This window comes from Ammospiza nelsoni, chromosome 2 (assembly GCF_027579445.1).
Source record: "Ammospiza nelsoni isolate bAmmNel1 chromosome 2, bAmmNel1.pri, whole genome shotgun sequence".
Classification (NCBI taxonomy): Eukaryota; Metazoa; Chordata; class Aves; order Passeriformes; family Passerellidae; genus Ammospiza; species Ammospiza nelsoni.
The window spans coordinates 70711284-70736541 of NC_080634.1; the positions used below are offsets into that span (position 1 = coordinate 70711284).

A 25258-nucleotide genomic window follows, 5' to 3' on the forward strand; every position below is an offset into this window, starting at 1 on the left:
AAAAACACTTGAATCAAGATGTTATCAAAAGCTGATTCTTTCTATGAGACAAGCCTGTTGATAGCACAGAGACAGTGATGTGCCTTTAACAAAGTCAAATACTTTCTGTCATTTAATGAAGTTATAGCCTCCTGAAAGAATTGTATATCTACATAAATATGCAGGCAAAAAGCAAAGTACTCAAAAACTGTGCCTTTTTTAAAACAACCTGTAGTATTCTTCAGCACTAATGAAGTAGCTAATTATCTACAGTACTTCTCTAATACAGTGAGTATATGCTTTTAAATCTATACAAAACATCTGCACTACTCAAACAGAGAATTCTACAATCTCTGAAAGATCTACACACCTATAAAATACACATCCAGCCTCTATCACATATGTAGTATGTTTGTCCTGAAAGATTTCTAAAATTGTTTTAGAGCAGCTTTACCTCAGATCCTAATGCAGATGCTGTAAGCTCACTCACAATACTAGCAAGCAACCCACAGGTATTGGAAACCAGATGTGAAGAGAAAAGTTCATTTTCTCTTCTAAGGCTGTTCCGCACGGGTAAAACAACAATGACCAACATCTTTTCCAGCACTTCCCGAAAGCTTGTCATCCCTGAAACATTTTCTTCACTCTGCAGTGTAAACAAAAACAATGACAAATGACATGGTTATAAAAAAAAAAAAAAACACAAACTTTTACATATTATGAGTATTAGGTAATTGAAATATCTGTGACTTCATGAAGATTAGAAATGTCTAGAAGGTGAAAAAAAGATTAAAATACTCAAAGCTCTCATAGTATGCATTCCTTTGTCAAAAGAATTGATTGATGTCCTTAATTTCCTGTATGAGGTGGTGACAAGTCTTTTATTAAATTGGAAAGACACCAGATATAGATGTCCTTTCCAGGAGATGTCTCCTCTATGACTATATGACTTTATGACTATACAGTCATAAAACCTATGGGCTTTAAAAGCATACATTAAAACACAATGGACATATAGCAACATTTGAAAATGTTCATGTAATTTTCTTCTGCAGTGTCTAAACAAGAGACTTGGAAGCTTTATTGTTTTGGTGCTAGCAAAAAGAATCTTCTGTGCAAAGAGGTAAGACAAACCAGTGGTGGGATAATTATAAACAGCTCTTCTTTGCTGAATGCAGTCTATGAAACCAATCTAAGCTTAAGCATCTATTTATTGTGTCTTCTGGCTAGCAGTGACATCCACTGCTTTCAACAAGAGAAATAAAATCACCTCAACAGATGAAAATCCAAGGTTTATCTTTCTTACCTCTTTATATGTCAAAAAAAAATATCCAAGCAGTGAACAAGTACGGAAGACAATCAGCAAAGCAAACCTGTACAAAACATTTTTCCATCTTTTACAGTTAGGAGACTGCTGTATCCAAGACACAAATATTATATTTGCATTTAGTATTGCCTGTGGTTTTTTCCCTTCATTAATTTGTACAGGTGCTTTCTAAGTCCCTGAAAGCTTTTAGCACAATAATGGCCTACAGGAGTATGTCCCCAGCTAAACTGTGTATCTTATGAAGAGTAGAAAACTTCTTACCTTATCTTTTGCTCTAAATTTCTGGGAATGGTAGATTCTACAACTATCCTTTATTTACCTTTCTTGCACAATTCATAATTTCATACCCCTATTGTCAGCCAAATTGAAGAATACTGTTTAGTAGTCTCATTTCCCTAATTATTATCTTTTATTTTATTATTCATCTTCTATCTTATTTCTCATTCCTGTAAATCAATTCTAAAATATCAGAACTACAACAATACAGCATTAAAGAGCCCTTGATTAGGAAATTGTTTAATAACTTCTGCTAAAACAGTATGAACTGGGATTCCTTTACTGACCCCCTTAAAAACTCCAGTTTGGGACATGACTTTTTATAACTAAGGCTGTCTTCCTCAAAACATCAAATCTATCTACATGCTCCTCCTTGTGATCACATGAAAAAATTGCTGCAGAAACACAATGCAACAGAATACTACTCCAAAGGATATTTCTTCCAATTTAATATTCTAAGAACCATTCTGCTTACACATTCCCCAAAGAAGAAACAGTTGGAATATGTCAGAAAAAAAGTTGAAAATTGTACAAAATAATAAGTTTCTGAACTAAGCCTTTTAGAAAGAAAACACTTAGGACAATTAATGTACATTTTTATCGAGTAAAAACGTGTAGGTACGTAACAGCTTTCTGTTGCAAAGTGAAAGAAATCATTGGATTTTTAGAACACATCCTCACCTGACTGAGCTTTTCCATGTGTGCAACCAGAAGAGGGAAGCGATGGGCCAGGGCAGAGTCGTTCTCGGTGCTGACTTGTTTAACCATGGAGCGCAGCAAGGCCTCTCCGTCGTAGGCGATGGGAAAGATGGAGGTCAGCTTCACCGACGTGTGGCACAGGGCAGACATCACCGCTGCAAGGAGCCGACTGCTGGAGGTCTTAAAGTTTGCTTCCTGGATATCCTAAACACAGAAAAGAAATTAACACAATGGCACCACTGCACTGAAACAACAGAGAAACTACTCAGAAAGGAACTTTCCAGTTTTACTGTAATTAATAAAAATAATTTAGAGATAGCTTTTCTATGAATTTACACTACCTTCCCTCATAAGCTTGAATTCAGGTCTTCAAAACTGGAGTAATTAAAATTTATTGGTTGGCATGCTTTAAAATAAATCCATATAGTATTACTTTGAAAATTTCGGTATCCTTTGAAGACAAGGCTTTTCTTATATTAACAATTATAATTAAACGACTTAGAGTAATACATTAAAGAACAGATTCTTCCTTGAAATTGTATATGCTAAATGAATCTTCATGCAAAGCAGCAAACTGTTTACAGCTCACCACAAGCAGTGCAAACAACCAACTACACTGTTTAGATGTGAGATGGTCATTCACAATAAGCAAAAGAAGAAAGTTGTTGATTACAGAATAGTATTTCCAGCTGCTTCTCATGTACTTGGCTGGATCAGAGCACTGCTGTAGTAATGAGTAATTACTCAAGTATTAGTGATAAAAAATACTACATGGATGCTCTTCGGCAACATGCAGCAAGAGTAAGCACATATAAAGGCATGGCCTCAACACTGAAAAAGCAGGTGCTGACAGTTACCAGCACCACAAATTTTCTTCATTGTCCCACAGACAATCTTTAAAGTTAAAGACGACAAAGTTCCGAGGCTCTTATTGAACTACTTTTAGAGAACACTCCAAACAAACAAAACCAGGAACAAATCCAACTCCCAATCATTTAAAAAACAATTCAAAACACAACAGAACTTGAGTCACAAATCAGAATGAATGCAAAAAATTAGTAATATTTTCAAGTATTACTTGGCTTCAATTTGAGCAAAAGGACAAGCTAAGCTGTTATATTTACTTGAGCCATTTTAATGTACCTGGTCCAAACAGTTCAGCAAGTCACAAAGACATGCCCACTGGAGAGCTGGTGTTGGATAGAATGAATGGAAGCAAGCTGTAAATGTATTATGGCATTCCTGAAGAACAGCTTCTAACAGACTGAGAGGCTGACTAAGATATCCTTGTGGATCATTGTCCAGCTTCACCATGCAATGGTCAACTCCTTCAGATAAAATTTTTCTCAGCAAGGTCCTAGTTTTTCCAATGCAATCTGCTAGTTTGCTGGTTTCTTCTACAACTGCCTTAGCTGTAGCTAGAAGATTACACAAACAGAAGCATTAAATGCACAATAATGAAATATTTTCATGTTAGAATGCACACTTTACATGCAAATAGAAAGACGGGGAATTCAGCAACATTGTTGAATCTACATTCAGAGAAGTTAATTCCAAAAATAAAACAGTGAGAGGGTGTTAAACTCTATCAAAGAAACCTGACCATTAAAAACTCCCACTTTTCTGATCTTTTATAATATATACTGCACTTTAATGAGCATTGTTAAAGTACAGGCATGAAAAACACACAATCTTTCAAATTCCCAATATGCTTACTGTCACAGCAAGCACTATGTACAGAAATGGAAAAAAAGATACAAACTGTCCAACACAGCTCAACTGACAAAAGCACACAGGAAATTACCTTTAAAATACACAGGTTACAGCGCAAACATGTGGTACTAGGATACTTAGTTATGCAGACAATTGGAAATTTCCTGTTTCTGACAACGAGTCTTTTAATGCTCCAATAACACCATCTGTGTGAGCAAATCTATTTTATACCATATCCTACATGACAACTTAGATCAAATAATAAATTTCTTGTAGATTATTTGCTAATAAATATGAAACTGAGAGGAATACCTGATATTGGGTATATTTCACAGGTGTAGACCCTCAGCAATCTCAGGCAGCAAGTGCCCACAAAACGTAACCTTTCCAAATCCAGAAGAGTAGCAGTGTACTGGAAACCCTTCAGCCCACGAAGTTCTTCAACTCCCAGCACCAGTGTTGTCCAGCTCCAGTGAAGAATGCTCAGCAAAGACTCAAAGCATTCCTATTTCAGGTTATGAAGGATAGATACCAAGACAGATTTAGTGTTAAAAACAAAAAAATGACAGTTCTGCATCAGCATTAGACACAAGGCAAACAGCATCTTTTTTTATGTTTACCTGAATCAGATAGCATCTTTATTTATGTCTATACACATCTATCATGCAACCAATTTGCTTGAGAATATTAAAAAAGAAAAACCACTGAGAATGCAGGGGACACTTCACTGCAATACCATAATAAAATCTATCTATAAGCTTTATTACAATATTATGTGTGGAAGCCCCTCATTATTTAAGAAAAAATGTATTCACCTGTAATGGAGATTTTCAGTAAACTTTATTTGCTTATCTACAGAAGTGTGCAACACTGACTTTTGACATAATACATTTTTGTCATAAAGTATTATCAGGGCTGTGTTAATTTTGTTTTTAATCAGTTATGATCAGCAGGACCGTGGACACTATATGACATTTACAGTACTTGAAAGCTAAACAGAAGCACATGGTAGTTCACAAAAAATCTGAGGATGTAAAAAGTTTTGTTTCTACTATTATTATTGTATGTGGTCAGTAATTTCACAAAGTTGTACCTCAGAAAACAAAAGTATTTGGTGTTGAACACCAAAGTGAAATCTTCAGAAAAAGTAAAAAATTAAAATATTCTTATCAGTGTACCTAACTTCTGCTTGAGAAAAAGCAAGCACAAAATCACCATTATTTCCACATCTAGACTTTTCAGTTTCCTAACCACGTATGAACTTGCAGGAAACACAGAATACTCTCAGTAGTACTCACCACAGAGACAGTTCTGGCAAAAGATCTCTTTAAAATATGTACAGGTTCACTAGTTTGCTGTTTTCCTTTGGATGCACTGCCATCACTTGTTGGCAACCTGGAAGAACAATTTTAGAACTTATTTGAAATCTCCAGTTTTCACTTTTAGTAGAGTTTTGGGTTGGGTTCGGTGTTTTGTTTTGGTTTTTAACTTTTTGTAGCTTTTACTGGTTTTATTGTTCAACTGGGGAAAAGAACCAAAGTGAAAAAAGTTTTAATTCTCAAAAAAAAAGTTCACCTTCAACATAACTTTCTCCAATTTCCTCACCATTCTAGACCAGTAACCAAGTATCCTGAATTGTGTCCAACTGGCAGTACTGTAACAACTGAAAACTAGGCTGAGATTTAATTACATGCAATTATTACAAGAATCAACTTATTTCCTCAGATGACATCAAGACTAGAAATGTTACTCCTTAAAAGAACACCGGTTTTGTGAAGGAAAATGTATGAGGAGGTTAAAAATACAGACAGCGTCTATCACTGCAGCATCTTCCCTTTTGTGCCACCCATTGGTCTTCAGAGGCCTCAAGGCTTGTTTGCCTTTTGGCCAGAGCCATCTCTCTACAGAAATCACCTAAATGATGAATTTGTCATGCCAGGACTTCATATACATCAAAATGAAACCTTCACCTGAAAGGACAGGGCATCTATAGACAGAAAGATTAATGGCAGAAGTGAGCTGTTCTGCAGAGGAACCTTGAAAAAGGACATTCTTAGAAAGGACAAGAGAACTGGCATCAAAAAATTCTAACCTTCAGAATCAATGTGGAAGCCAGGGGAATTATATACACAAAAATATATAAAATTTATGTCATGCATCTATCTGATGACATCTGTAAAATATACTATCAACACAGTGAAAGAGTTCCTGATTATTAAAACACATAACATTTATCAAGGCAATAAGTTTATGGTAACTTATTGTTAAGCACAGTTCATTGTTGATTTTAGCTTTGTTACATTAACATCATCTGTCTAAGAGTATACAGTTCCTAAAGTGAGGGGGACCAAATAGAGAACTTCCCAACTAGCAAAAAATATTATTAATGTTATTGTGAGATTTTATGGATGCAAATGACAATCTCCAGACTCATGCAGCATGACTGCAAGAAAAACAGCAAGGAAGTGAACGTGGGTATAATTTCATTACTTTTCTCAAAGGCACTAAGTTTTCCCTACATTTTTCAGATACTGATTTCCTTCACTTAATACAGTAGTATTTTCATGCAACACAGTTATAGTGAATTTAATACTTCTATTAAAAAAAAAACATGTCAGTACACTGTTCCAGAGGTTAAAGTATTACCTGTATAATAATTGTGGAATCTGCCCTGCATTCACGTCTGTACCATTATTTGATTTCTTGGAACTTTTAAACTGAAATACAACACTGAAAGAGAAGTAACCCAGTTATTATTCAAGCCTTATTAGAGCTCTTCTTTTTCAATAAAAATATAGAAAAAAATATACCCATCATCTGTAGTAATAGAGGCCTGTCCATGAGATCCACAATCACTGCTAGGTCCTGACACTCTTGCCCAGGCTACATACCACCAGCCAGCTTGCAGGAGTACTGGCTCATCAAACATCATGGCATATTTCTCTCTGGGAGAAGTAAACGTTGGAAAATGTTAATTATTTTTATATTCACTTTTAACAAATTACACTCTAATTATAAAAAGAAATTGAAAAACAATGGTATTAAGTTGTATCTATTTAAATTCAAAACCCAAAAGCTTTTAATCTAAGAATTTTAATCTAAAAATATTGTAGGAATTAAAAAATAATTCACAAGGACCTACAAATGCCTGAGTTGTGCTTGATCTTGAACTGTGAACAATCGTATCAATGCTGAACAGAGTAAGAAGACATTAAGTTAAATTAATTTTAAAAAGTTTAAGTCAATTAACTTAAATAAACCCAATTACATCTAATATACAATACTGCAAGCAAAGTACTAATTATAAAGTACTATATAATACTGATTTCAGAAAATGTTTGCAAATGACAAGAACTTGTACATAAATTCTTAGTAATTACAATAAGCATTAAAAAAATTAACAGGATATATATTTAGGGGATTGATATATAAGATTTAAACCTGAAAGAATTAATCATGTATCATTTGAAATTTAAAGTACTTGATTACAGAGAACGAATAAGCAGCTACCACATAGCAATATTTTGTCTTATGGTCTCAACACAGGAAGATGGGATTTGACTTGGATTTATACAAGAGCAAGAATTTGATTATTTTTCTTATTTTAAATACCATAATGGCTTGGGGACGTATTTGGTGTTTTACTATTTCCCTACACACATCAAGTGTTTTACATCACTTGCTACAAGATTTTAATGATGTAGACCATCTCTGTTGATATTTAAAGTGATACTAAAATGTGTATAGGGAAGTAAAAATAAAGATCAAGAAGCAGGTGTAAGTAGGCAAGCTAAACATCTTACCTGGCAGCACAGTCATATGCTAAAACATCTGTCTCAGCAAGGAGGTCTCCATCTGTCTCATGGTCTCCCCCATCTGGACCCAATTCAAACAACTGGTGATGTAAGAAAGAAGGTAAAATTATGTTTTAGATGTTGGCAACCTCCTAACACCACTTCTTCTTGTCTGGCATTCTGGGAAATTGTATTTCCCAAAAATAACTACTACTAAATATCACTGACAGGCAAAACCACATTCGTAAGTCAGGCATTAACTGTTAAGAAACAGCAAATGACACTGACCTCCCAGCCCTATGTCCAGATACATTTCTAAGTGAAGAAACTCCCTAAATCTTGCAAACAAGACAAAAGCAGAGCATCTAAAAAAGGCAAAGTTGGGCAGAAGTTGCAGGTTTTCCATCACCAACTGAAATGCACTGTATGACCTCAAGATACACTCAGCTTCTCTGGAAAGGGACAGCTTGACAGTTCAACAGAGACAGTTGATAGTGTTACAAACAGTTGGTGACTGGGACAAAAAATGATACCTAAGAGAACTTTATTTTCTTACTTACAAATAATTTCTACCGTTTGATGATTTTGAAAATGGACCACAATACATGTCTATGACTTCTCTTGCAAACACCTATTTAATACTCATCTTATTTCTGGCAGGACTAGCAGTTCTTATCATGGCTGTAAGCTAATCCTAAACAAACTGAAAATATAATGTTAGAGTATTATCATAACGTTATTACCTCTGGTATTTAAAAGGTGTGATTAACATTAACTTTCTTGGCTTAGTACTTAGTTATTTACAATTCTCAGTCACTATGTTAAACTAGAATAAAATGCAACTGCTTAATTTCTGTTGGCTTAGACAAATGTTACTGCTAAGAATGTCCTACATTTGCCTAGAATAAACCTCAATATCTATGCATCTGAAAACAGAGGGAGAAAATTCATTATTCCACTAAATGATAAATAACAACAATAACATGTTCTGAATACAAAAACATCTAACAGAAATCTGATATAACATCTTTCACCAAAATTCTTATAAAGCATAGGAGCAGAGAACAGTCACCCAAAACCAGAGGTCTTACACCAGTGTGTGTTTCTGTAAGGTTTATTTATCCAGATTTATTTATTTATTTTGCCAGATTTATTTATTTTGAAACAATCAGCACACATGCTCCACCCATAATCATGCCTATATTTGGCACAGAGTTAATTGTATTTGCTGCCATTTTCTCTCAGTTGAAGAATCCCAGCCCAGAAGCTATCCATAGAGCAGTATGAGAAAGAAATAGCATGGAAAGTGGAAAGCAATGGCTCCTGATAAAGGACTCTCTTTCTGTTTTTGAGAACAGCTCCTCATGCATGACACAGCATGTGATTTTAACCGGAAGCCCACTACACCAATCTTCTGCTGGTGGACCTTGGAGCTTCATGTAAATATATCACAGAACCATTCAGACTCTAAAATAACTGCCCAAGATATCTCTAGGATGGCACAGCATTTAATGAAGGTAAAAATGGGCCAATTTCATGAAAAGTAAGAATGGTAATTCTCAGCTCTCTACTTCATCCACTGTGCCTGCACAATGCTTTCCACATACAGTAAACCATGAATCAAGAAATAAAACTAATCATGGTTTTGGACAGCATTACTGAAAGTTGTGATTTTGAGACACAATATTGCTTAAAACAAAACCAAACCTCCTACCTTTATTTTAGCAGTGTATTCACCTCTACCACCAAAAAGACCAAGACCACCTAGCAATATATCTGTGTCAGCACAGAAACGGATAGCTTCTACTGAGTGGGCTGAATAACCCCAGCCTCCTCCATGACCTGCAGAAACACCCCAACAAAAATATAGTTAATCTTAGTCTGTTGTTCTGCAACCTCATCAGCATGTGCTATGAAATTTTAGTGTGTACATACTTTCAAATCTGTTAACAACACTATAGTCTTCTTTAGAATAAACTTTCATTACTGCTTGAGTCTCTTCTTCTGTATTTGCAACACCCATTTTTAAGTCCTGCATAGCAGCCAAAGTATCAAGGCAACCTAAAAGAAAGCAAAACCAAAAAGAACTCAAATTCTCTCAGTGTTGATTATAATAATTGAAATAGAAATGAATACTAGTTAAGAAAATCAAAGCAATCTGTTTTGTCCCCACATCACCCATATGCTACCAAGTAGCTTTATACTTTTGATTTAGTTATAGGTCACTGCTGCAGAATCTCAAGGCTTGCTAATGACCATAAGCTTCATTTATTATCCAGAATAACAAACAAATGTGATTAAACCTACTCTGAAACTTTCCTAATGGCAAATAAATTGCCAGTAACATTTTTTTCCTTTTTACACTTAAAATATTACCCAAAAAGAGTTAAAGTAGGAACTGAATTACGGTCAGATTTGAAAGTCTTCACAAAGGTGTTTTGTTTCATACACTCAGTGGACAAGTGAGTTAAAATAACTGGGTATGTTGCACATGGCCAGTTTACATATGAAAACAGTGTACTTACGTGTTGCATTTTTAGACTACAAAAAACTACAAAAGGAACTCATTAGACAAAACTGCAAAGATTTTATATACTGCACTTACTTTAAAACAAAAATAACTTATTGAAGATCACTTTTTTCAGGTTTGAGTTATTTGAGATTCCAGGTTAAGAATACTGACTTTATTCTGCGGACTTTCCAAAAAGATCCTCTAGGAAGGTCTCTTACTTTATTATGTAGGCATCTAACAAGTTTGACCAGAACTCTAAAGTCCTCAAACATCATTAAAATGGCAGAAGATAACTACATTAGCCAAATTATAAAAGTTAAAATGAATGGTGAAAGACTACAAAGTGAAATTTTAACTAAAAAGGTCAGGAAGTTTTTAGATTACAATTTGTTTTTACATTAAGCTATGTTACTTTATTTTGTCTAAGGTTCTGACTCATGAACTATAAATATATACCTAGAATATGCAAAGCTGCATGAGATCTGGTGGTTAGAGCTTTGGAACCTGTTGGCAGAGCAAGTTCTGGACTCAGAATACTACACCGGGATTGCATGTCTGGAGCTGAGGGAAGCCTGGAATCGGCAACTACTGCGTTGTAACTCCACAGTTCCCTGGCATTTGGGCGAAACCTGGAGCAAGAGAAAATAGAACGAACAAAACCTGTCATCTACTGAAAAAATACAAAACCTTATCAACAATTACATTTTTAAGATATTTAACGTAAAATGTAGATCTGCTGGTATAAACTCTTGGAACCGAGCATCACTACCACAAATATATGAAAACTTTATTAGCTTAACACTCCAGCAAACAAAAAGATACAAAAATATTGTTATACCTTAAGTCAAAAAGTCATATTAGGGTTTAGAAATTTCAGAAAATATTAAGGCATTTCTCAAAACTAACAAATGTTAAAACATTATCTATTAAGAAGTGTGAAGTAACTAGCTAAGTACTAAACAGAATGGCAGATGTGCTCAAAAATTTTAAAGATGCTAAGCGAAAGGAAAAGGCTTACCTTCAAATAAGAGAAAAAAATCTTGAGGAATCCAACGTATTTTGTTTGGGCTATTTTAAATGGGTAACATCACCTCATGAGTTTTTAAGGGATTATAAAAAAAGGGCAGCATAAACAAGGGAATACAAAGACTTTCTATAATATAGATTAACACATAGAAAAAAGAAAATGAAATCTTTGAAACCACTACATAAAAGGAAAAAACAGTAAGAAGTCTATAGGAGTTTTCTGAAGAAGCACAAAAGGAATTTTCACTTGCTACCCTTTCAAAAATCTTAAGGTCAACAAAATAGTTTTGGCAAAAAATATTAAAGGGCACCATACATATTCAGGATTTTAACAAGTTATCAATGTTCAAATTTATACACATTCCACATCCACTTGAATTTCTACTAAGAGATTAAGTCACAAAGCTTTGCAGAAATGTTTAAGCTGCACATCATCAAAATGTTGTCTCTGTACAAGAAATTGAATCCATCACTTAAATGGGCATGAATCAAAATGTCCAGAAATAATATGCCAAGTATTTAACTACTAATAGGCATGTTTATTAACATGTCTCTTACTCAGACTATTTTTGCATTTTCTATTGAACAAGAATGGGATATAACAGAGAAATAAATCTGCACAGTCTCAAAAAATCCACTCTTCAGTTAAGTATTTAAGCTCTGGATTTAGTTCCATAGTCCACAAAGTACTACAAGACAGTAAAATATCTCAATTCATGTTTATCCATAATATCTAACATGTGACTTTTTACTTCCTTCAGCTGGATAACCGTTTTATTATCTTCAAGTTGAGAATCATTATCTTGCCTCCCCTGAAACTTGCTGCATTCCCATGGCCATTGATAACTGGTTTAGTTCCCAAATTGAGTCTTTCAGCAGATTAGAACATGCTGAAAATATAGAACTCTAAGGGATGTGGGTGCTACTGTTATTTCTAATCTCAACATAATTTAAATAAAAACTGAACCAGTGAGATTCAAACAATCTTGCAGATGTGCAAAATGCAGAACTGCAACCATCCAAGGTAATGCCTATGTCATAAAGGAATGTGCCTGGCAAACACATGCTTCAATTTAAATTGGCTGTTAAGTTCTTGAATCTCACTTCTGGATGAAGACATCCAAAGTAGGACACAAGTAGCTTTTAAAGACATGATCCTATGAGATACCGTCTCTTCCAGATGAATGTTGGCTAGCCAGTTCCCTGCATCGCTCAAACTTGTTTTGTCTTCAAGCAATTTAAATATCATCAAGCCCACAAACTCAGATGGAAGTTCAGATTTCTCTACAAATCCTAGTTAATATACCTTTTAAATTGTTATAGAAGAATTGAATGTTATGATTCTGTGTTGGAACAAAGGCTTATTATCTCCACTTGCTCAAAGACTACACTTCAAAGACTGAAATAAATACAATTGGTCTGAATGTCTATGTCTAAATAAACACCTTTACTATGACCTCCCAAAATGTCAGAACTGAAAAGAATACCATTGCTCCACCCCTTCTCTAGTGGTCTTAACCACTAATGGCTGACAGAAGAACAACAATTTAAGACACACACATAAGGCAGCTGAATATGGCAAGGAAGTTATTCAGTCAAGTGTTAGGTAGATGGAGGAAAGGGATTTAGGAGAGTACAGAGACAAAACAAGACTTGAATCCCCAAAGTATTATGAGACTGGAATGAGAATGATGCAAAAAAAAAAAAAAGAAATTTTAAAAATGCAGAAAAGAGAACATGTTTGTTTTGGGCTTACTTGAACAAACCATCCAAAAATGAGAAAAATATTTATGGAAGACTAAAAACTGTTTTTCATTTACAGAGAAAATAAGCATTATCAAATCTCCAGCCTTGAACAATATTTTTAAAATTATTTATATATTACTATTTTAGTAGCTATAATCCACACTTGCCTCCAAATAACATCATAGACAGGATCCAGACACACACCAGAACCTTGAAGGTCTTCCTGCTCAGAATCATTGAATGTTTTGCAACTGCCATCTACTTTGTTTATCAGAAGACATTTAAAAGGAGGAGGTTCTGATATTGAAGCTGGTACCAAACCTAGATCAGGGAGTAAAAAGAGGAAACATGAAGACACCACTCATTAACGCTTTATGCTCAGAAAATGGCATGTTATACAGTAGAGAAGAACAGATATACTGCTACAACAAAAATATAAATAGAGATGAGACTTAAATGCAGGTGAAGGTTAGACTTTCACATTATTATTTTAAATAAAAAACACCTTTCTAAAGAAAGGATCACCATATGTAGTAGAACTAGAAGGCAAAAATATTTTCAGTTCCTCCATCCATGTTTTTGACTTGTTGCTCCTCTATTGTTTACACAACTGAACCCACTTTCTCCTCCAGCACTTCTATAAGCATTTAAAATAATAGAAGAGTTCTTGCCTATTATATGCCTGCTTGCAAAGATCTCTGATGTAGCAAGCACATGAGAATTAATGAGAGCTTCATCGATCCGGAGGAAAGTCTGGTCCCCGCTCGCGCCAATCCACGTAGCTTTGCGCCCATACTTGGAGCCTATGTTAGGCATTGGGGCTGGCTTTGCATTCCAGTAGGGCATGTCCAGAATTGGTCTGCCAAGCTGACCTTTCTGTAGGAAGAATGCAAGAATCAGTAAGTGACAGTAACAGTTAGTGTCAAAGATAGATAAATTACTTCAATAGTTCTATCACACAAAATTGGTAAGCTGGAAGAGAATTTGCCAAAAAACTACCTTCAAAATGCAGTGCCTGCTCCAAGTGAAGTGTTATGCATTTAACTACAAGGAACAAGTTACTGACAGATATACTCCTCCCTTTTCAGATAGGTTTTTGAGTAAAGTTTTTGTTAAATACAACTACATCTCTCTGTGATGGATAACCCTGCTCTTCATCTTCAGTATCAAATATAAAAGCGTTGTTTTCCTACAATGTTCAATATCTGATTAATGTTGGTGCTAAACAAGGAATAGATTCATAAGAAAAACATTTGTATTCAGACAGACCATCCAAGTTCCATTCAATTCTGAACTTATATGGACTAAGATTCATAGAGCAAATACCTCTTAAACATACCAAGAAATTGATTAGCTCATCAAACTTGAGCTAAAAACAGTGCCTCAGTAAGCACTGCTGCACATGCTCATGAACACTTATCTGGAGATCTAGGGCTTTACCTCTATGTACAACTAGTTACTGAGCTGGACCAACAGTTCATATACTGCACCTCAGTATGCAGAAAGAACTGCTGCCAGAAACCTGCTCATGCTCCATCTACCTCCCTCAGGCACAGAAAATGCACTGCATGCAAATAAAGTTAAAATGATTAGAGAAAAGAAAAATGCATATACAGCAAATGTCTTTTGTTCGGCACATTACTCATCTTTCTTCATAACAATATAAGTAAGTAAACATGGTGAAGACATTTTCAAGTAACATGCTTTGTTTTGACTTTATGAAGCTTTCAGCCAACTTTCTAGTACCACAATACTAAAAGCAGACACAAAAATCAAGTGGTCTAAATATGGCCTAAACTTATTTGTTTTCTTTTAAAGAAAGGGGAAAAAACCCTCAGTCAACTGACAAGCTTTTACACCCCATTTCTGAGAGTGAACTTGGTTTTTCAGGGGCCAAGTTTCACTGCAAGACAGCAAAGCTTAAACCTTTACATGTTTACATGTCAGTTTTGACGGGAACACATACATCAAAGCTTTTGCCTAAAGTCTGAAAAACAACAAAATATTACTCATTTTGAATTCAGGACATGACTTTCTACTTGCAAAATTTCAGTCTTCACTTTTTAATTTCATTTTTTTGTAAAAAGATTTCAAAAGTTGAAATTTCTCTTCTGTTGTGTCAGGCAGTAAGTAGTTTTTAAGCATGTAAAAATAGCTCAGTACTTATACGCTACAAGGGGCATCTTTGCCAACACAGGGAGGCAGAGAGGGAAGTAAACAATGTTTAAATGCCTGTTTAGTGAATATAAGAATGGATTCCACATGGACATGGGGAAATATACACCACATGGATATGAAAGAAGAATACTGGAGTTGTGCTGTGCTGTACTGAGCAATAACCCCTTCCCTCAAGTGTAAGCAGAACTTCTGCAACTCATTGCTGTTTCTATGGAAGAATCCAAACCGCTTTTTTCTGTCAAATGGAGACAGGTAATAGAATAGGCAACAATTACTTAGAACCAAGCTGGAAACAGTAAGAGTTTGAGAAAACAGGTGCACTTTATAAAATAACACTGTTTTAAATCACCATCTTCATTAAAATATTAAAAAAACCCCAAGAATCCCTGGCATTGTGCTTTTCTAATCAGAACAATATTAAAGGCTACATTTTAAAACATAAGTACTGAAGACATGCAGAAGTTATGCACAGTTCTGTAAGAGCAAGCATCAGCAGTCTTGCAAGGTCTCTGAACAACATATGAACTACTAGCTTATTCCCATAAACAAGCAACATTTCCTTACTGAGAAACTTCCAAATGTGAAAACCTGGCCATCCATTAAGAGAATAGCTGTGTGGTTGCTCCCAGCAGTAACTTGTGTACTAGGACCTGGTAATGCTTGCACCAAAGTGGGACATCCCCTAGATAAAAATAAATTAACTCTATGTCAATACATGGTCACGCAGCATTTAAAACACACATTATAATAAGAAGTATTTCAATTGCTGTGAAATATATTCACTAGATTCACATACTATAAGAACTTAGAGCCAAGAAACATCTTGCATATTAAACCAACAGAAGTTTGAAAGATGGCACCAGACAGTTAAGTTTATGCCTTTCTGTTACAGGGAAACAGATCAAGGACCCTCTCTTCAGTTCAACTCAGAAATTAGCATAGAATAAGAATTATTAATTTAATATATAATTCTAGAATTACAGATGTGTAGATACAATAACATATACATGTGTGTATTTTTGTGTGAATACAAAATATATTGCAATGAAATGTAGCAGTAAAATATGTTCAGAGAACTCTACTTAAGCACTTAAAAAACCCCTGGAAGCAATCAAAGCCTTACTCCAGTACAGTTACCAGAAGCAATATTGCTACAGCACTCTCAAGATCACTGGATAGGGAGTTATAAAGAAATAAAGGTCTACTCCCCTTCACCAGCTCCTCTCCCATCAAACTTAGACTCAATAAAGAATAGACCTCTCCAAACTCTTTTCCAGAGAGATAAGAAAAGGTCTAATCCATTTGTCTCCCAAATATGGACAGACATAAGAAAATAAACCTTCTATTTCAGTAAAAATCAAGGGGAAAAAAATGACAGGATGTTCAAGATGCAAAGAAAGAAAACTTGAACTGATGACCTGAAATAGAAAGAGCACAAAAGATAAAAAGAATGAGACACTAAAATTTTTATTTCAATACCAACAAAGAGAACAGAAACCTACAAGACTTTGAATTCCGTAATGAATGTCTACCTAGACTTAATATTTCCTGTGGAGTTAAAAACTGTGAATTTGAAGAACAAGTTATTCCCACATAATTTTATGTTTGGAAACTGGGCTCAGTTATACAGAGGATGACAGCACTATGTGAACTTACTTTTAAACACAGCTTTTCAAAAGTAGGGTAATCTAAAATAAGAACAGGCTGGTTTATACTGGAATAAAAAAAGGCAAGCCCATAGTTACCTAGTGATTTTTTATTGTTTTGCAGCTGAAGTGGTAAAAGACAGTTCATCTCAAAGTTCTGATTTTGGCTGAATTGCAGGTACAATAGAAGTCAAGAAATTATGAGGAAGGTGAACATTATGTTCAGCAGAAAAAGGGCAGATGGGAAGATGTGAACACAAAAATGTGGAACAGAAGAATGCAGCATGAAGATAAGTTGATAACCTAAAGAAGGATGAACACAGGTATATAGAAAAAGTATTCTTTGGTGGCAAATGTAGCTTTCAGTGAGTGACTAGTGAAGATGGAGGGACTGAAGGGTAGAATAAAATTAAGTGGAGGATGTACAACATGACACTCAAATTTAGGTGCTTATCTTGGTCTACAGGCACATAGATATTGACATCACTATGATTATACACAGACATAAAGCATAGTTTAGCAGCAGCAATGATGAAATTAAAAAAAAAAACCTTCACATTTGTCTCCCATTAACTTTAAGGAAACTCAGGAAGGCATCAAAACATAAATAAAACATAACTACTAATTAATCCAAAAGCACCCCTGTTAAAAGGAAGTATTTTTATCATAAGGTTTTTCTTCCTCTCTCAAAATTATGATAGCTGTAGGCATGGAATTATCAATCATATCTTTATTTTTAAAAAAAGCAGTGAATATTTCATCTTTTAATGCTTAAAAACTGTGCTATTATCACCATAACTATTTATCTTTCTGTTCTTCCAATTGACTCTGTCAGTAACATTATATGAATGCTGTGTTTGATAGCCTCTTGGCTACAGCAGAAGAAAATCAAATAAGCCACTAATGCAGAGAGATGAACTACATTACCCTCTTAAACAGTTTTTTAATTAAGATCACCCAACTTTTGGAATGGAATGGCCAGCTACAGTCTATCGGTTCATTTAGAAGTGAACAGAAAAAAAAAAGTAAGATACTTAACTACATAAAATAAACATGAATTGCAAAAAACTAGTTTTCACTTCATAAAAGGAAGAGGGATTTCAAAAAATACAGACAGTTTGACTAGTGCACATAGAATTTAAAACCCGTGATACTACTGAGTATTTCCCTATCCCCCTGAAACTCAACACAGGAAAGCTCAGAATAGACACTGAAGAGTCTGAGAGACTCTAGGAAAAGTTTTAACAACCAGAGTTTCTTCATCGGCATCAAAGAAAACAAGAATTTTGTATGACTGACATACCACTAGTTTTCTGGGATGGAGTGGAAAGACACGCTGGTATTAAAGTCACAGAACGTTTGGTCAATCACAAAAGACCAAGCTCAGCTATAGAGAAATTAACCTGAGATCCCTTAGGAAAAAGCAACAACTGCTGAATAATTGAGGAGATGTACATGCATCAGCTAACTCAGGATCCTGAAGAAGTCCAGATGCATTCTGGCTGTCCACATGCAAACCCTCTTCCATCCCCAAAGGTAAGCATTTCTCAGAGCAGTTGTAGTCTTTCAAAATTCATTATGCATGACCTGTTGGAACAACCTCTGTCCGTGGTACTGACGCAGCCAACAGCTGCCTGCCAGCTCCCAAAACATGTCACTTGGGGCAGCTGACCGTGGTGCTGCAAGCACGGTTCACTGGGAAATGTTACTGTGAAGCGGGTAAGAGGAAATCAGTAGCAACTTCTGCCCATTGCAAGCAGAGTTGGACAACTTCATTACAGAGAAAATGGAGATTTCTGTATTTTAGAAGTGACTCCATTTTAGAGGAAATCTGGTGAAAAGATGTAAATATGACCTGCACTCCACCACTGGAGTAAAGTATTCAGAAAATACACCTGAAAACATGGTCCTAACAAACAGGTAACGAAACTTTTTTTTTTCCCCTGGAGTTACTAATAGAATATAGTCTCTATTCTTTACCTTCAAGTGGAACATAGCTGATCATCTATGGAAGGTCTGATCAGTTTTGGTTTATGTTACTGTTGAATCTTTGGAAGCAAAATCCTATCAAGACCATATCACTTCAGTCATTCCATTTCTGGAACTTGACTGTCTGGTAATGTACTTGCTACTGTAGTGCTGAAGTCAAGAGTTTGTACAAAAAATGTAGGCAAATTTTAAACAGTTACAGAAAGATCCTGGAGTTTTAACTTCCAGCTTCTTGAGGGAAGCATCAGCAACAAACACACCTTTGCTTACCTGAGCACAATACATGCTATCTTTCACCAAGACTAGATACTGCAAAGCATTTCTCGTTTCCACTGAGTTTCTATTCACCAGCATCTAATTTGAGGAGGATATAAGCACAGACTGACAAATCTTTAATGTAGTGAATAGCTTATCAACATCTGTCACTGTGGATGTTGCAACAAAAAGCCTACACAGGCTAAGTGAATGGTTCCAACTTACTGATAGGGCATGTAATCTACCTCATTCCTGCTGAAGTAGAGAAGAATGTGTGATGTTTACCATATTCTAACAGAAGAGTCTAGAATCTCCTTAATTAAGAAGCAAGGCTTGAATGTCTGAACAGGTGTTCAGAATTTAAAATACTTGACCATTTTCAAGACTTTTAAAAATGTAGCCTCACTACTAAATCTTTACACAGCAAGTCAAAAGTCTCTGAAAGGATGCCTAAATATTACTTCTCTTTTTTTCTCTCCTCTCTCTTCTCTCTGTCTCAGAAATACAGTAGAGTATCAGTTCCTGAATTCAGAAGATGATGCTCTTCCTGAGGTCAATACAGGCAATGTGACACACTGCATGACTGACATACCACTGACCTGGCAGAAGCTGGCCATCTGAGCACCACTGCATCCCAACTGAGGTGGAACTCTGCATAAGGATTCCCTGTTTCCTTCTCTGTATCCCTTACTGTGAGGACAGAGGAGAGATCTCTACTTAAAGCTGGAAAAAGAAGTAGATCAATGAAGAAATTATAATTTGAATGATGGTGCTAAATAGCAATATAGTACTATAGCCAGTTCTCATGCATAGGACATACTCCAAATTCCTTCCAGGTTTTTTTTCAGAGACTTTCTAGGTCTGATGTAGAATGATACAAAGGTCTGTGCCAAGTCACTGGCACCTCCTCAGCTTCTACTTTTGGTCAAGCACTATCCTTCAGTAGAAGAATTTTCATATTCTCCTTTAGGATCTCACTTGGAACTACTACTGGTCTTCATCCAGTTTCTATCTAAATAAGCAACAGATGCAGGGTTTACCACCTGAAATACTGACAAATACAGCAGATATCTCCAAAGCCTTCTGAAAAGTCAAATTATTTCATCAAAGTTAGAAATAGGTGACATTAGGTTACCAGTACAAATGTCACTGCTATGTGTACCTCTTCAGTCTCAAAGACAGAAACTGGCCTTTTTCTAACAGCAACTTGAATTGGTAGTTTAAGCCATTGTTCCCTGGAACAAAAAGCCAAGAATTTCCAGGAGGGAAAAACAAAGTACTTGTCTGCAATATGACTCTATCAGACAGAAACCCAGACCGCATCCACCAATCTAATGCAAACTGAGTAGGGGTAACAGTTCAGAGATTACTATCAGGCACAGCAGCCAATATAAGGCAATATTTCCAGTACACTTTCTTTCTTCCCTCTTGCCCTTTGGCATAGTGAATCCAATGAAAGTTTTAAGATGATGAAGATTTCTTCAGGAACTTGACAAAAGAAAGAGTTTTGAAGTCTCCAAAGAGATTAGGAGGATAGATGTTCAGTAATTTTCACCTGACTGCTACAAAAGAAACAAGAGAACTGAAGACAGGTCATGGATGCTCTGCTCTGTATGCCTTTTACATAAGGATACTGAGCATTAAATACACAAAGTCTCAAAGATTCCTACTATAGAAACCTCCATTGTGTGCATTATATGGCATATGTACATGTCCAAAGACCTAAATCACATTTCCTTTTACAGCAGGACAATGATTTTTTATTTACTTTAATGAAAATATGTGACTCTAAGCATGAGATACCAAGGGTGAGATTGAGCTTCACATTAAGACATCTATATTTAGTTATGTATGCTCTCACTGTAGTCAATGGAAATCAGATTTACAGAGCTACTAAGCACACCACACCTAAAGCACGTAAGCAGTGGCTGCTTAGTCAAATACCTGTCCATGCTCTGTTGATTTCTCTATATTCACTGACCACAGTGAAAGCACACATCACTCTTCTGACAAGACCCAAAACAAGTGACTACAAAATGCTGCTGAGACCAAAGCTTAGGGACTTCATTTGGGAGATAACTGATGAACATCAAATGAGACTTCATCATTAGTGAATTGAGATTAGCTCAGCTGGTCAGAGCACAGTGCTAGTAACACCAAGGTTGTGGATTTGATCCCCACACAGGCCATTCACTTAGGAGTTGGACACAATCCTTGTGGATCCCTGCCAACACAGAACATTCTGTGATTCTGTGAATATTCTGTGAACTCTTATTGCTGATTTAACAGGAACAGGCTCATCTAGGTTTACAATATCACACTATTTTAATTTTTGTATATGTAGTATTCTACAGAAATAATGAAATCCTAATCAGGTATCAATGATAATTCTCATTGATGCAGGGAGAATTAAAGAGACAGAAGTCTTTCAAACTATTATCAAAGCAAGCTAATAACTATGCACAGAAGATTTCATGCATTAAATAAATTACTCATACAGTACAAGAGTACTGTTATTACATCGATATTCAGGAGGTTATGGGGAGTAAGTGCAGAACAAGACCTCTTCAACTTTATTTCGTCTTATATTTGAATTTTCACACTTGCTAGCTACAGAGAACCAGAAACGTAGCCATTTCTTATGCAGCAGTACAGTAATACACAATCACGTCCTTTGATTACCAGCTTACCTGGAATTAACATCACCATGTCCAAGTTGACCATGCTGCCCATATCCAAATGTGTAAACATCACCATTTTCCATCAAAACCACTGAAAAACAACAAAATATTTTTCTGACATACACACATGACATGGCACTGCACCAGTCCTGGTTACCCTTCTGAGTTGCAGCTTCTGATTCCCAAGAGATCCAGATCAGATTTCCACAACCCAAAACAACGAGCACCTCTATGCAGGAGTAGAGCTCTGCCATACAGATGTTTTAAATTGAATCCAAAATTGCTTACAAGCTCTGATATAACTCAGTATATGATACTTATAGCCCTTTTCACTGCTAAAGGACAGTGAGATACCTTTCATTGCTGGAATAAGGGAGGTGATGTGAGGATTTGGGTGGTGATCTTACTTTAGCCTGTAATAAAATGGCATAAAATATGTCAGGGAAGGTTTAGGCTGGATATTGTGAAAAGGTTCTTCACCCAGAGGGTAGCTGGACACTGCAATAAGCTCCACAGGGATGGGGTCACAGAAGCCTGACAGAGTTCATGAAGTGTTTGGACAATACTCTTAGGCACATGGTGTGATTGAGATGTGACAAACTCACTCTGCCATGTTTTCAGCTTTTAGCACTCCTGCATACATCCACTTTAAAAAATTGAACACAAAGCAGTGAAGACATGTATGACAACCTTAAAAAAAACCCTCTCTATTATAATAATTAACATTGATTTGTTTTTACCTGAATGGTGAAATCCACAACTGACTTGTACAGCTCGCAGCTCACAGTCAAAGCGGACAGCCCCTGGTGGATATGTTGTGATTTTGCTGGCATCCTTCTCACCTCTTTCTCCACTTCCATCTATAAACAAGACTTACAATTATATACTATGCATTCTAATAAATTTATATTAGAAGAATGAATAGAACAAGAATAGTAACTCCCCACTCCACCTCTTGTAAGGTAGAAGAGAGAATTCACAGAGTAGCAAAAGAGCTCAAAACGCGGCATCAAAGCAGATGTGGAAGATGACAGAAACTATTTTTAAACAATGCTCTATAAAGGTACACACTGGAAAAGATCCTCTAAAGCAGAAACTGGCCAGCAGACAAAAGGAACCAGCGAAACAGAAAATGCAAACTACAGAAGCTTTGCTTAAAAGCCATCACTTTCATTCTTCGGTAAGGCAGCATTAGTAAGTAGGAAACACTGTAGTTAGACTTAACAGGCATAGCCTAGTCTACCTTTTCCAATTACTACTCTTTAAGGAGTTTACTTGACTCCAATTCAGCCACAGAACCCCTGTTCTAAGTAGGTGACAATTACTTACACAGCTCATTTCTAACAATGCAGACAACTCACCCAGAGCCTGTTTCCTGTCTGCTTCCATGCATCTTTAGACATAATTTCTGTGATCTGTTCTAGTAATTATGTATGAGTTCAGTAAGTATGAAGTGCATTATTGATTCCTAAAGCCAAACTGCCTTCACATTGGACAAAAGCACTGAAGTGCAATGTGTTATTCCCAATTTTCTTGCAAGCTACCATCTTCTCCAGAAATCAAAATGTTTCCTAACAGTTGCTTCTCAAAGAATTCAAGGTATTGTTAAATTTACATCTCTACTTAGAATTTCAACATGTTTTCTTGAATAATCATCAGTGGAAGTCTAAACTTCAGGGCTTCATTATTCCCTCTGTGAAGCACAGTAATTACAGACTTAGAAAAATTTTTAATATAATTCTGATTTGATACATATTGGTCAAATTTTTCTTTTTATTGCAGAGGAACTGCTACTACAGAAAAGTCATTTCACACTTTCATTACATGTCAGTTTTTAAAAATCTTACTGTTCAAAGAACAAAGCTATTTTCTAGTGATGACTTGAGTATAGAAATGATATGAATCTGCATGTAGTTCACATCTGTAAAGAACAGTGTGTAAAGGTACTAATGGTTTTGAAGAATTAGGTTTAAAAGCATAGGTAAAGTACCCCTTTGAAACATGCACTACATACTGGATACATGTGAAATGGAGATGTGATTAGGAAAACTTGTCTCTCAGAATTGCCATGGCATTTTTGAGGTTGTGTACTACCAGACTGTACACAAATTAGAAGAAGTGTCTCTGAAGGTCTCTGTGCAGCTTTTTTTTTTAAATTGTATTGGTAGCATAAGGAAATATAAGGAGACAGAATCATCACTGAACAACAACCCCCTCAAAATTACAGTTTTCCTCTTAGTTCCATAATTCTGCCTTAAGCAGCTCACAGTATTTTAGTCAAGTTTTACTACATCTCAAATACAGCACCTTTGAACTTTTTATGTCTACTTTTGCATTGAATTCTATATGCCAAAGTAATCAGGAGTTGTTCTAGCAGCTGATATTGCCCCCAGAATTATTTATTCAGCAAGGAGTCTGCTTACTGCTTCCCAATTTGAAACTCATACAAGTTTTTCAGACAGGAGCAGAAAACCAGCTGATTATTCTGGAAGTCTACCTGTGGCCCCCGTACCCCCTCCTCCCTCAGACACTGCTGGATAATAAAAAATATGAGCTCTCCCACTGTGTAAATGCACTTGATTAATCATCTGTCAGAAATACACATGTCCAGTAAGAATGTGTCCTGGCTGCATGCACTTCCAATGAAACACACTGAGCATACAGCAACCATGTCACCTAGGCAGTCACATTAGCAAAATGTGGCAGCAGCGTATCAAGTGATCTGCAGAAACTTAAAGAGGCACATGTGCATTTCTGCCTCACTGTAAGAAAAATATCCTGCTCTAAAGGGCTTAAAAAAAATTAATAAAAAGTTGGGGATTCCTGTTATCTCAGTTGATAAATGTGATACTACCATTAAATAAAACTTGATTCAAAATCCAGCCCCATTTTCTCCAAGGTTGCAAATGAAAGCATAACAGTACTTCCCTTGAGGAAATACTAAGTATTAGTGTGCAAGATGCAGAGACAAGTACATTCACACGAAACAAGTTTTGCAATTACGTATCTGAGCAATAAATTTATTCTAAAGGATAATGTTCTACAAAGTTGGCGCTTCCAATTTCCAAAGCTAACTTCTTAAAGGCTCTAAGAATGCACGAATAGAAGCAACTATCCTTCATGAATATCTTACTTTGCTCAAGTGTGTAATTTTTAAATGAAAATGGAATTCCTGTCAGCCTTCTTTGCATGGTTAGTAACTGTCTCAAGAGCTTTGAATTGTTTGCATCTTCAAAACTTGATAAGCACGTGATAATTTATGTGTGTTCCAACAACATTCTTGCAACTAAAACAGCTAGTCTTGTTTAGGAAAAAAAAAAGTCTTTTGACCAAAATACACAAAGCCAAATAGAATATCATTATATCATTGCTTACTTTTAGAGCAATATTTCTGGACTACAGTGTTTATCTGTTACCCCATTACATGGCCAATACCT

The 25258-nt window shown here is 35.8% G+C and overlaps 1 protein-coding gene across 1 annotated transcript in view; it reads right to left on the bottom strand.

The window, feature by feature from the left end:
* Positions 1–25258, bottom strand: part of MYCBP2 (MYC binding protein 2) — a 175269-nt gene that overhangs the window by 82244 nt on the left and 67767 nt on the right. Inside the window, exons 19-34 of the mRNA XM_059466971.1 lie at positions 22562–22681; positions 21831–21912; positions 15815–15932; positions 13744–13948; positions 13240–13393; positions 10757–10929; positions 9724–9849; positions 9503–9630; positions 7798–7889; positions 6805–6939; positions 6641–6724; positions 5293–5389; positions 4307–4499; positions 3425–3699; positions 2264–2485; positions 434–625 (exon numbers count right to left, since the gene is read on the bottom strand). Coding sequence (XP_059322954.1) covers positions 434–625; positions 2264–2485; positions 3425–3699; positions 4307–4499; positions 5293–5389; positions 6641–6724; positions 6805–6939; positions 7798–7889; positions 9503–9630; positions 9724–9849; positions 10757–10929; positions 13240–13393; positions 13744–13948; positions 15815–15932; positions 21831–21912; positions 22562–22681 — 2396 coding nt within the window. The remainder of the gene's footprint in view (positions 1–433; positions 626–2263; positions 2486–3424; positions 3700–4306; positions 4500–5292; positions 5390–6640; positions 6725–6804; positions 6940–7797; positions 7890–9502; positions 9631–9723; positions 9850–10756; positions 10930–13239; positions 13394–13743; positions 13949–15814; positions 15933–21830; positions 21913–22561; positions 22682–25258) is intronic.